General features: G+C 36.1%; 1 protein-coding gene across 1 annotated transcript in view; it reads right to left on the bottom strand.

Moving 5' to 3' along the window:
* Ncam2 (neural cell adhesion molecule 2) overlaps positions 1 to 14,578 on the bottom strand; it is a 184,860-nt gene that overhangs the window by 150,289 nt on the left and 19,993 nt on the right. Inside the window, 1 exon segment of the mRNA XM_059277709.1 lies at positions 4,415 to 4,532. Within this exon segment, the coding sequence (XP_059133692.1) occupies positions 4,415 to 4,532 (118 nt within the window).

A 14,578-nucleotide genomic window follows, 5' to 3' on the forward strand; every position in this document is an offset into this window, starting at 1 on the left:
CACTGAACCCCATAAATCCACATGGCATTTTTTTTCTCCTCTCCAGCACTGGTATTACAAGAACAAATGTGCAAACATACATCTGTTATGTGGATTGTGAGCATAAAACTTAAGTTGTCATACCTACATCATCTCTCTATCTCAAGGAACATATATTATTAAAAAAAAAACATTTATATGCAGTGAAAAGGATATGATAGGATAAAGTAAAGGAGTGGACATCAGGATTCCAGGAAGACAGTCTTCATCAGAAACCAATCCCAGTGGTACCTTGATCTTGGCTACCTGGCCTCCAGAAATACATTTCTGCTATTTTAGCTACCTAATATAGTGTGTGTGTGTGTGTGTGTGTGTGTGTGTGTGTGTGTGTGTTTACAGCAGCCTGTAGTTACTAAATCAGTGATCAGTGGGCTCCCATCTTGTATGTACCATCTCTGCTCAGCAGGTTGTCTGAATCCCCAAGTGCATCTAAGTCTATTCCCCAGTGCTTACAAGAATTTATTTTCATAGTTTTGATATGTTATATCTACAGACAAACGGAATCAAATAAAAGCTTTTCAGTAAAAGTAAATATATCTCTACAAATGTTATAATAATACAATCCTATTCTCTCAAAACTTTTTTTTTATATCAGACACCAAGAAAATCTATTTGGATTCTAAGCACTCTCCATTATCACCAAAAAATGGCAATTAAAGGCATACAGATGAGAAACCATAGATATAAATGTGGAAAAATAAACATATTCTGGATTTGATTTATTTCAGTTCTTATGATAATTTTATTTCCAAAAAGCATAAGAAAATAAATTTCAGTAGTGGAAATGCATGAACTGTGAACCAATGGCCGAGGAATCCCCATGGAACTGGACCAGAGCCTCTAGATAAGTGAGACAGTTGATTACCTTGAACTGTATGGGAGGCCCCCAGGCAGTGGAGCCAGTACCTGTCCTTGGTGCATGGGCTGACTTATTAGAGCCTGGGGCCTATGCTAGGACACTTTGCTCAGCTTTGGTGTAGGAAGGAGGAGACTGGACCTGCCTAGGCTGAGTCTACCAGGCTGGGCTGACTCCCCAGGGGAGACCTTGTCTTGGAGGAGGTGGGAATAGGGGGTGAATTGGGGGGAGGGCTGGGGGTTGGGAGAAGGGAGGACAGGGAAATCCGTGGCTGATATGTGAAATTAAGTTAATTATAAAATAAAAATATTAAATAAAAAAACCAAAGTGTTCCTGTGCTTTCCTATTTATTTCATTCTAAAATTCTGACAAGTTGCTTCTGACTTTACAATACAGAGTTTCATAGCTCCAGCACAACTGGAATACCACAGATTAAAAAAAAAAAAAGATAAAAGAAAATAAGTTTGAATAAATTAAAAGGTCTAACAGGAGCTAAATATCTCTGGACATATATAATCTTTAGGGTCATGATCACTATTTGTTCTTGGGATGAATGGCATAAGAACTTTTCTGTGACTCAATTAGGTGTACTATAAACCCGTAAAGAATTATTGGGAATATAGTACTCACTGAGATACATGATGATTGCCTGGGGTTGGTATGCTAATGTCAGATGGGCAATCCCAGTAAAATACTATTACCAAGAATTAATATCTGCATAGATCAATTCCAATCACCTTGTTTATAGACTCCTACTGTGCTAAAATCATAAACAAGATAAAGATCTGAAATCATATTACCAAAATATGTTAAATAGAAAGCAATGAAGAATAGTTGTGGTTATTAATTGTTTTTAAAATAAATTACAAAGTGTAAATATTGCCAATCTTATCATTGCATATACCAAATATAGTTGTTAAGTTTCAAACCCAGAACAAACAGCTGAGGCGTCTATTTAACATAGCAAAGCTGGACCTGGCCACCATGTTCTTCCAGCATCTCTCAGTCCCTAGCTGTTACAGGGTATGGTTTGCATACTCTACCCTCTATTCTGAATTTTCCAGTTCAGGGGTTAGGCTGCCCTTCCCCCAAAGGTTCCTCCCTATATTATCCAGACATTTTGATCACATGGCTCTTCCCTTTTGGACCTCTGGCCTCCTGGCTGCTGTACCTCCTTCTCCTCTGCCCTGTCTCCTCTCTTCCTTCCCCTTCCCCTCTCCCACATGACCCAGCTCAATCTAGTAATGTCTACCATGGACTCTTCCAGATATCCTTGCCTCTGACTCTGCTTTCTGCAATATCTACAATAAACTTTCTCCTCCACCATTCCTAGGAGCAGTCATGTCCTTTCCTTTCCTTTTTTATTTCTATTTTTTTATTCAGTATCAACTAATAACATTGTGATTTTTTTTTGCAATTTTTCATTTATAAGCATAGCAATAGTTACACCTCTTAGTGTTCGTGCAATAAACCGTATCTTCCTATTTTACATTTATGATGTGCATATGTGCCGGTATGTACAAAATGTTCGTGTATGCATACATGTGAAGCCGGAGTATAATAAAGGGTGTCACATTCAGAACGCTGCCACTTGCTTCTGGACAGGATTTGGCATTGGCCTCACCAGTTAGCCTAAAGTGGCTGGCCAGTGATCCTCTGTGATTCTAATGTATCCACCTATGTAGCACTGATTTTACAATACCAGCATGCCTGCATTTTCATACAGATAGACTCTAACTCAGGACCTCATGCTTATGAGGTAAGCTCTTAATTGACCGAGCGATCTCTTCAGCCTCATAAACTGCACTCTCATGGTTATGTTCAAGATCATCCTGCTTGCGACTTCATTGTCTTCCATTTATTCATTTGAGCAACAATCAATGACAATAGAATAAATAAAAATGTGCCTAGTAATAATGGATTCAGAGCACATTCAAAAATTTAAAATAGTAGACAGAAGTAAATAGTTAATAATTTTTAGAATATACTTGCCCTTCTTATGATTGAGAATTTTTTTAAATTAAAAAATAACTTCTTAAAATATCATCTATATAACTATTTTTTTTTTTTTTTTGGTTTTTCGAGACAGGGTTTCTCTGTGTAGCTTTGTGCCTTTTCCTGGGACTCACTTGGTAGCCCAGGCTGGCCTCGAACTCACAGAGATCCGCCTGGCTCTGCCTCCCGAGTGCTGGGATTAAGGGCGTGCGCCACCACCGCCCGGCTATAACTATTTTTAAATTAGTACAAAGCCAGGCAGTGGTGGCACATGTCTTAAATCCCAGCACTCTGGATGGAGAGCCAGGCAGATCTCTGTGATTTTGAGGCCAGCCTGGTCTACAGAGCGAGTTCCAGCACAGGCACCAAAACAACACAGAGAAACCCTGTCTTGACAAAACAACAAAAAACAAAAATAAATAAAAATAAATTAGTACAAAAAGAGAACATGTAGTTATTTTCATTTAATAAGTGATTTTGCATCCAAACAATACTGCTAAAACATCCATTATCCATTTTAATACAGACTGTATTCCAGCAAAGACACAGAGATTCAATCAGCAGTTAGGCTGCAGAGCCAACATTGAACAAAAGATAACTCTGAAACCCCAGTAAACATTCTCTGCCAGTATTTCACTCAGGAACATTACAGTCCATTCACATGCTCCACTCTGTCTATGCAATCTTATCTACTTAGCCAATGACTAATAGCACCTTAGAAGGGCAAGATGCCTCATTGGATCAAAGTACTCACAAGTGTGCAAACCTAGGTTCATTCCAGATCCCACAGTGAAAGGCAAGAACCAGCATTTGAAAGTTGTTCTTTGACATCCATAAACATGCCAAGGTCTGTATAGACTTGTACTGTCACACACACACACACACACACACACACACACACACTGAATTATTTTTAAGAACCATTTTTCATTATTTCTATTATTTATGAGCTATAAAACAATTACATCATCCCCTAACCTATTCTTCTAAAATCTCCCATATGAATCTCCTTGTTCTTTTGCTTTTCTTTTTATTTTATTGAAATCAGTTTTTTTTTTTCGTACAATATGGTTTGATTTTGGTTTCCCTACCCGAAACTCCTCCCAGATCCTCCCTACGTCTATTCTCATCAAAATTCAAATCCTTTGTTCCTCTTTCTCCTTGGAAAACAAAAAGGTGTCTAAAACATAAAATAAAATAAAATATAAGCAAACTAGGATAGGACAAAAGAAAACAAACAAAAAAGGAGCCAAAGCAAAAGCTGTCTTTCAAATCCATGGTCTCTTTTTTTATTTTTTTTTACATACATATATGTTTATGTATACATATATTCCAAAATAAAACCCACTCAGTCTATAAAATGTTTCTTGTATGTGTGTTTTCGGGGATGATCATTTGGTGTTAGATAACCTTTATTTAAAATGAGACTAGACAATGTTTGTTTCTTTCCAAATAATTACAATTTCAAATATTCCTCTGTGAGCCTTATGAGCACCACACAGAAGACATGGGACCCTTACTTACCTAAACCAAGAGATGGTAGGATCTGGAGAGCCTGAGGCCCTGCAGGTTAAGGTCATCTCTTCTCCTCTCTCTGCAGTAGCATTGAAGGACTTCTGGGGCATCACAATTGCTGGTGGAACTGAAGGAGGAAAGACACAGAGTAAAGAGATGGACCCAGAACACTGCATCACCAATATTTTGCCACTATCTTTTAGTGCTTTGGTTCTCCATAGTTACTTTCTGTTTTCACAGAGGATTAGGGTCAGCGATAGTTTTTCTTGTGCATAATAGGATAATTCACCATGTTATTAGTGTAGTGTTTCCCAATCTGTTAAACAGTGAATTGTGTATTTTAGCGAACACGTATACTGCATGAAATATGTCTCACACAAAGACACAGCAGCACTGACTTAATCCATACTGAAATCTACTTTCAGCATAAATGGATTTCCTATTCAGGTTCTTATTGGTCTATGTAATTCCATAGGCCATCATTCACTGTTTCAAGACAGGGCTTTCAAATTAGGTGTCAAACCATAATGTTCTTTCTGATTAACTACACTTAATTTCTTCAAACAACTATAAAACATTTTATGAAGAGAAACTGCTTCAGCTATAGAGTATGAAAATAGATTTTCATGAACAATTCAATTTTAAAATTAAGCTTCCTCAATTTCGAACTAATTATGTTGCAAAATTGTACACGCTGCACATTCTGGTCATGTTGAAACTGTGGCTGAAATGCAGTGTTTGCAGTAAACAAGTCACAGACTTCCACAGAACTACCTCAGTTTCAAAGTAAAGCTGAAGCTAGGACTCAAGGCACATCTTCATGCCCTTAAAGTGTGTATGATAAAGTAATACTTGCAAAATAAATACTTAATAGATTGATTACCATACATATATGGAATGAAGTAGATAGTTGATATTTGATTATAATTGCATATCTCTAGAGTAGTGTTCAGGTCTGCATTGATAAAGCACTGTCTCATTTGCAACGAAGAAAATAACTGATATACACCTTAGTAACTAAACACAGTACCTCACATTTTTGCCTTTATGAGGGTTGGTATAGGGATCATGCTCTTACATGAAATAGCATAATAATAATTACTAGTATTCCTAAAGATGGACTTTTATAGATACTCTTAATTTTATGGGCATATTCATTTCACTCTTTATATGCCATTTCCTTTCTGTTGTAATTATAGACACAATATTTTTTTCACCCTGTAACCTACTACGTTAAATTTGTGTCTTAGAAGTGAACATTAAATGAGGTATGTCACAGTTTGTGCTCTTTAATTCCTTTTTATTTTATATTACAACATAATAACAAGATCCCCCTTCCCTTTTCTCATTCCAAATCCCCCATATACCTCTCCCCACTTTCCTTCATATTAATAACTTTTTTCATTAATTGTTATTTTATGCATATATATGTATACAATACTTATATATTTCTATTTATAACCTGTTCAGTTCACATGTCAATTGGATGCATGTTTTCAGGGTTTGTTTTGCATGCATTACATAACCAATTCTTCGCCTCTTTTCTTGCTTTTCACATCTCTGTCCTGGGTATTGTGCTCTTGTCTTAGAATTAAGCACAGAATTACAGTGTCCTTTCTTTTTTCTTCTGGCTGGTAATCAGTTTGTATGAATTCGGGAGTGCAACAGTCCTGTCATGTCCAGAAGATAGTAATTTTTTGCCTAAACTGTGACTTAGAACTTTTCTGCCCTACTCCCCTGGTTTTCCTGAGGCCTTGGGAGTAGAAGTACGATGGAGATGTCTCATGAAGGATGACTACATTCTACTGTCACTTATTCTCTGGACTTCAACCAGTTTGGGGGTCTGTAAACAGTACCATCCACTGCGTAAAGACGCTACTCCGATGAAGGTAGCATTTTTTTGGAATAATTGGCTTACCTTTTCCAATTTTTAAATGAAGTTGAAAGAATGGCTAAATTATTTTTATTGTAGCAATACGTATTTTATTACACTACAGAAAACGAATGTATTAACAGAAACCTCTCCATTATGTTTTTAGATAGAAACACTTCTGTTGCTGCTAACTGAAAGAGGCTGTTCAATATTTGTCATAATTGTATTTTCAATAAACTTTCCAGGTTGGAAAAGTATTACTACTTGTGTTTTCCATCACACAGAATTTGATAAGGAAATATCCGTTCTTATGTTACAGTGTAAACCAACAGAAGAGTAGTCTCACTGGGAATTTAATACCACATTCTGAAGAACAATTACTAGGCTGCTCAGATTAATGTGATACCAGAAAAAAACAATCATATCATGGTATTGTCTTTTGCTGTTTTAATTGGTTTGGTTTTTTTCCTTCCATTTTTAGGGGGACATAATACAAATTCACATCTCCCAGCTCCACCAATATAGTTTTTATTTTCATTACATTTATTTGTTTATCGGTGCTTGCTCATACACTCATGCCATACAGTGAGGACGGATGGCAGCAGACAAGCAAAAGGAATCAGTTTTCTTCTTCCACTATGTGTGTCTCAGAGATCAAATTCCTGGCATCAGGATGGGTGGTAAGAAAGTTCATTTACTGAGCCATGTCTCTGGCCTAGCTTTTCGTACTTTAACATATTCCTACTTTTCATTTATGGTGATTATCAAGATAAAATGTTATGGATTTTATTTGGAGCTAAAAATGTAAATTCTAAATAGGCTTTTTCAAATAGAGCAGATGTCAAAAGCCTCAAAGAATTTGTTTCCCATTCTTTTAGTTATAAATGTTTACTGATTAATTTGCATGCATTTGGCATTTTTGGAATGAAGTTAAAGATAATAGTAATCCACCATGTAGGTGCTAGCGATTGTAGATAAGTCCTCTGAAAGTGCAGGCAGTACTGGGAACTACTAAGCCAGCATGCCAGTCCCATTTTTTGCTTATATTTACATTTTACATTTTGTGATCACTTTAGAAAGTTACATACTACATACCAGTCCACTATTGCAAGATTGGATGGACTGGGTTGATATTTAACACCTATGTATTATAACATCTGTCTATAAACAAAGAAGTTATATTTTATCTTTGGGTCTTCTGATGAGTTCAGTAGCACAAGACTGGTCTCATTACATGGAAACATTGAAAAAAAAAAAAAAAAAAAACCAAAATGTGAAACGACTCGGAAATCACAATGCAAACCTTATTCTAATTACTCAAAGAGGATATCGAGTTATTCATTTTAAATTTAATTATTAAAATAAATCTTCTTTTGATAAGGAAGCATATATCCTACTGTTATGAATTACATCTTTATCATTTTTGTATAATTGATCTCATATAATAACATGTGAAATATGATGTCAGTGCAGTGTATACTGTGAATTAATTCATTAATATAAATATCCATAGTAATCTGGATAAAGTGATTACATTCCAGTTGTCGTATCAAGTCTGTTTGAAACTATATCTACACTCAATCTCAACTCATTTAATCTTTCTGTTCTCTTTCTTATGAAAGATAAACTTAAGTCACATCTAAATTTTCATTAATATCTGTTATGGTTACTTGCAATAAAATTTACTTTCTCGTTGATGGAGATTGATCAACCTAAACTGATATTTAATAAAAACTATTTTTAGATCTCAAAACATACAGAATTTAACACATTCATTTTATCCAATGAGAGACATAAAGTAATGTTAAAATTTCATTTGAAGTCTAGTTCATTGCTTAAAATGATTTAAGTATATATAGTTAGTTATTTTTGATAAACATTTCTAAATTATGAACAACCATTAATATCAGCAAAATCAGTATTTCATTTCTGTTTTGCTCTAAAACCTACTACTATGCCCTCAAGTTTGGAAAATGATAGCAAATATGGGGTAATTGCCACATTTTAACTTCTAAACTATCAGTAAAATGAGGCAGTGATAGAACCATGATCACATAGCTAGCACTGAATTTTAAAATAAAGTTTACTGAGGAAAAGCAGTAGATCTGACATCATCAGATAATAATAGTGAAGATGAAATACATCTAGTATATGATTTTAAAAAGTATACTTACAATGGAGCAAAATGGTCTAATATTAGATCACAACCAAATCTGTGGGAATATTTGGCATATAAATGATTCATTTCAAGTCAGTTGAAAGATTCATTGCTAGAGGTTGTATAGAGAAAATTGGTTTACAATTCAGTTGGAGAATTTCAGTGTTGACACAGATTCTGGGAAGGCTACCACTTGATTCTAAGCCATAATAGGATCCTTGGAATATGTGATGTGCAGGACAACTCCCTTAGCAAGCCCTGAAATCATTACCTTCACTGGGAGTTTTCACCTGTCCCAAACAATCCCCTAGCTTGTCTTGAAGTTCAGTAAGAATTTCACTGAGCTGCTTCACTCAGATGTTGGTTGACAGCAAAGATAAGACATTGTCTGCGCAAATTGGGCCCATGAGAGTCTTTCACTGTTTCTACTTCCTGCACTGTATCCTTGCCTTTCAAATAAAACTTTAAATGTGTATACCCTGTGGAGTGTGGGCAGCCATTTCAAGCAGTTAGTCTTCAGAAAGAAAAAAAAATATACAGATATAGAGCTAGTGGAATGAGATGTTTTAAGGAGAAAATTACATAATTAGTAAGATCTTTGTCCTTTGATGGATAGCTTGCTAGAGCTAAAGGATGGACTAAATACTAGAGGGGAAATGGAAATTGGCTTAGTCTTAAAAGAAAAAGAAAAACAGAGGGTGGGACATAAAAGTAGAAGTTGGAGGAAGGGGAGGAAAGAAAGAGAGAAACAAAAGAAAGAGATCAGGAGGGGGAGAAGGCAGTGGAAGAGTGTGGGGGATGAGCAGTAGGATGAAGACAAAGAGTAAAAAGAGAAGGAAACGCATGACATGAGGAGCAGGGAGCAGAGGCCACTATAGAGAGTAACGCATAAAGGGAAAAATAGTTGTAAAAAGACAAACTAGCATAGGGAATAAACACTGTGCAAGACTGGGTACATTTCTGTTTGTTTTAATTTAATGTGACTTCCCTCTGCTTAGGTATTTTCACTATTATAAATACACATGTGTTAGATAATTATTCTTTTATTAAAAAAGACAACATCAAGCAACAACAATAATTTTTTAAAAGGAATTCCAGCCATAGGTGCCCTTTAGAATGATTGATCTTGAAGCTATTTGCCAGGTCACCATTTGTTTGAGCACATTTGAGGAACAGAATACATGAGTGTCTCTTTAGATAACTCTAAGATCGATTCCCTGATGTATTTTATTAATATACTCTTAGATCGCACTTTGATTGTTATCTTTTCCCCTATTGATTCATAGAAGTGGTTAAAAAATATTGTTATGTCTTGTAACACTTTTTCTTCTCTTTTTTTGTTTTGTTTTCTTTTTTCCCCTATTGGTGTGGTCTGTTTTCCAATAAACAATAAATTACAGGTGTGCCGGGTTGTATTTTACCATCTTAATATATTATAACACCACCACCAACAACAACACCAACAACAACATGAGCTGGTCCCTACTTGACCAGTGGAATACATCTGTAAATTAGGGGAACTCAGATGGGACACTTGATTCAGAGGAGAGAAAATGCTGCCTTCTTGTCAGAGACTAACAACATTATATTGCAAGAGGAAGTTTTAACTAGATGAAACACCATGACCAAAAGCAAGTTGGGGAGGAAAAGGTTTGTTTGGCTTAAACTTACACTCTGTAGTCTATCACAAAAGGAAGTCAGGACAGGAACTCAAGTAGGGTAGGAACCCAGAAGCAGGAGCTGATACAGAGGCTATGAAGGACTGCTGCTTACTGGCTTGCACCCCATGGCCTGTTCAGCCTGCTTACTTATGGGATCTAGAAACACAAAGTGGCCCCTTCACCATCATTCAACAATTAAGAAAATATGCTACAGTTGGATCTTATGGAGGGATTTTCTTAATTGAGATTCTCTTCTTTCCAGTGACTCTACCTCATGTCAAGTTGACCTAAAATTGTCAGCACAACTGATCCCTTTTCAACTTGACACAAATGCACATTGCTATTAAGCCACAACCTTTCCTTTCTTATTAAATGTCACAATCTTGCATTAACATCACAATATAAAATATTCCAAATTTTAAAATTCCCACATCTTTAAAACTTCAGTCTCCTTAAAATCCAAATTTTTCATAGGGGATAAAGCCTCCCTTGGATAGTCAACACAGGCTGGCATACCAAACTGGGGCCAAACCAAGCCCCTGCTCCCCTGAATAAGGCATTGCACCATGGGGAATGGGCTCTAAAAGGCCAGTTTGTATACCCCGGATAAGTACTGGTCCCATTGCCAGGGGATCCACAAACACATATTTAAAATTCAAGTCTCTCAACTGTGGGATCCTCTGAAATCAAAAATAAATTAAACACTTTATTACTTTTAGAGGGAAGAACCAGGTTGCAGTCACAAAATACACAAAGCAAAATCAAACTCCAACAACCAAAGTAACTCAGTGTCTAATCTTCTGGGATTCACTCACAATCTTCAGGGCTCCTCCAAAAGGCTGGGACCACTTCTACATCTCTGCCCTCTGCAGCACACACAACTTATCTTCTAGGTTCCGGCTGGCTCCACTCCACAGCTGTTGCTATTCTTGGTGTCCATCCTATTATATTGGCATCTCCAAAATGTGTGGTCTTCTTCTGTAACTTGTTTGTACTTTCTCCGGTAGTCTCTCCGAGACTCTTTTCATGGTGACAGACCTCAAATTCTATGCATGACCCCTTCAATCGAGTGTCTTCAGCTGCCACCAGGGCTTAATCTTCATCAATGGCCTCACCTGGCCTCTCACAGGGTCAAGTCTCAGTTTTTCCCCATGATCCCTTCATGACTTCAACACCAGTGCTATCTAGGTGACTATTACCATGTTCAGCAGCCAGGACGAGGTACAACATTAGCTTCTCTCAAACACAGCTTTAGTATGCTCTTGGGAAGTACCACCATGAAGATTTAGCGAAATGGTGCTAGTTTCTTCAGCTCCAGCTGACCAGCATCAAGTATCCCAGCAAAGCAAAGGTTTCACTCTTCCTGAACTTGGCATAAATTATATATGGTATTTCACACACTATTATTAAAAGTTATCTCATAAATTATAATATTTGCCAGCTGTCATCATGGTTGATTCAGTTATAACATTGACTGTAGTGGGTAGCCATTCCAGCTTTGATCTGGAAGTTCCAACCCCCATTGAGACTTCGGCAACTGTCACGCCTACAAGGCGGGGCCAAGGGAGGTGCCTGGGGACCCGAGATCTGGATCAGCCGGTGCTCTCGCCATTCTGGGACCCTGGACGGTGGAGGTGGACCAAGCAGAGCTCCAGAGAACACCGCTGGACTGTGATACACCTTCCCCAGACCCCGCGAAAACCTATCCCGTAATTTGTAAGTTACGCTGTTAAATAAATCTCCTTTTAACTACGTGGAGTGGCCTTAATAATTTCACCAATAATTGACACATACATTAGGCTATCTACTGTCTTTTCTATTTATTGATGCCTAGGATTTTATGACATTTCATAGAAGCTACAAAGAAAATTGTGAAGTTTCATTTATTGTAACAGTACTATTCCTCATTTTCTTGCCCTACAGAAATCAGTTGGTACAGGTAGAAATGCAAAGATCACAGCCCAAGGATCATTGATGAAAACTTCACACTACCACTGGACACTCACTTTCACAAATATATCTAGCCATGATCATCTGCTGTTGATTGTGGCATTTGAAAAAGAGTAACATAAATTGCCTTAAAGTTCTATTTCTAGATAATTTTCATACGACCTCAATTGTTCCTATTTCCATTACACTAAACTTGAATCTGCGGTTAGTGGGTCATTTTCATAAATTTACAAAAGATTTAGGAAAGAAGGTGTGTCATTTCTATAGGAATAAACCTGTACTGACTTTAAATTTTAAATTTATATCCCCTGTTTTTTAATATCTAAGGACATTTTCAGAGTAGTAGTGGGGAGCTGAAAATCAGAGAGGACAGAATTATTTAGATGAAACCAAGGGAAATAACACTGGCTTCATTTTAAAGAGCATATATATGATTTGTGCCTATGTTTCTGTATATGCATACCATAATTATCTGGTTTCAAATCTTAAAGACTTTACAGAAAAGCTTGTTATCTTATTCAATACATTTATATTGATGTATTTTTTAATTATCTGGCAGGCTATTCAAGAGTTAAGCAAGGTATAATCATAAAAGGAATGCAACCACTACGTCTCCTCTTCAATGAATGTACATGCACATTTATACGTGAATTATTAATTCAGTCTAAGCTACTTAAATGATACTATTCCCTTTAATGAGCTTGTAAGTGTACAATTGCCAAATTGAGCAGAAATATTTAAATTCACACCTTATTAGACTCTGTTAGCTTGTGCTGTACTGGAAACCAAGAACACTAGGCATCTGGAAATGGACCTTCATTGTTGTCAGGTGCAATATGACATCTTTGATCATGTAATGCTTAATTATAGCCTTTCACATTCATTTTCTTCTACATTAGTATGTGTTCCAATTACTGGCTGCAATTCCCTACCTCATTCCTACTGAGAGCTTTCTACCCTTCTCTAATCCTTCCTCCTCAAAGAATACATAATTACCCCATAGAAGGCAGTAAGAGTTTTAAGGACATACCCAGAATCCTTCATGGCCTGCCTCTGTTTCCAGCCATATCTAACCAAATCAATCCCTAACCCATCCAATACCTCCATTATGTCTATGCTCTCCCCGAAATAGTGTATTCTACTCACAGTTGCTTTGCTGTGTTCATACTCATGGTCAGTTTTTACTGTTTCTTTATGATGATGCTTTTGTCTGCAACCTGATTCTTCTCTCCAAATTCTAAGAAATCACACTTTTTCATTATTAGATTTCTTCTGAATAGCAAGGGATCATTCTCATTCCAGCTATATTGGTGGCACTTAGAATTTAAAAATCCCTCTGTGATTTTGTATTACAACTATTTTGGTATCCTTACATCTTGAAAACAATAGTGGATGGTTATACATTTGGTTAAAATTCAGTGTGAGATAAAAGTTTAAGTGTCTTAGCAAATATGATGTGACCTTAGATCTAAGTCCAAATATAACATAGGATGAAACAAAAATTCATGTATATAGCTATTCAATTAATTCATACAAAAAAGACCAATTTTGAAACTAAAGTAAAACTTGTGAAGTTTGATTATAAAAAATTCATAAGGTGATAAACTTTATAATAAATAATCACTATCTTGGAAAAAGGGATAAACTGTCTAGAACCCCCAGTAAAATAATTTCCAATTGGATAGTAGTCAAAATTAATTGTGAGATGAAGAAACAAATCCTTGATATTTCATTTTCATGACTTGATATGAAAAACAAATTATAAATTTCATTTCTCAGATATATATTTTATTTCATAAGAATTATGTCTCTACATCTGTATATAAGCTATGAATTTATTTTCATTTTTTCAATATGGCCCACAGTTTTATGAAATACATATATGTGTCATGAAGAAACTAATAAAAGAAGACTAATAAAGGCCAGAATAGTAAGAGGAAAGTTAATGACAAGTAAATGAGAAAGACTAGAGTATTAATTGGAAAATAGTTATACATCAAGAGCAAAATTTGTAATTTAAGGAAGGAGAAGATAATACGTGAGAAAGTCTTTATTTATTTATTTATTCATTTATTTAACTTTTGAAGTCACAAAGTTTCTATTGAAAAATCTATGAGAGTCAGGAGCACTCAGAGTACTGTAACAGAGACATGCCCAGGGAAATCTTTCTGAGAAGCTCGAGGTTTAGAAGACACCAATGAAAGGAAGAAGAGTCAATAAGATTGGACTAGAATGAATTTCCCAGCTAAGTCAAAGACCATGTAAGAGAAAATCACAGTTATCTGATGCCATTGGTCAATGTGTCTCCTTGACATCATCCAACTGCACCACCACAAGCAGAAGCAATCAATACTGGAATTTGTGAACACTTATTTTACAGAAAAGACGTTCCAATTACTTGAAAGTATGAGAGTTTGTGACCATAAAGAGAAAACATTGTTAGTTATCATTGTTCACCCAAAGAAGATCAGTTTTTAGCTGAGTCTGTATAGGAAAGGGCTTCGGGGTGATCAATCAGACATAGACAAAAG

The sequence above is a fragment of the Peromyscus eremicus genome, chromosome 12, assembly GCF_949786415.1.
Source record: "Peromyscus eremicus chromosome 12, PerEre_H2_v1, whole genome shotgun sequence".
Lineage (NCBI taxonomy): Eukaryota > Metazoa > Chordata > Mammalia > Rodentia > Cricetidae > Peromyscus > Peromyscus eremicus.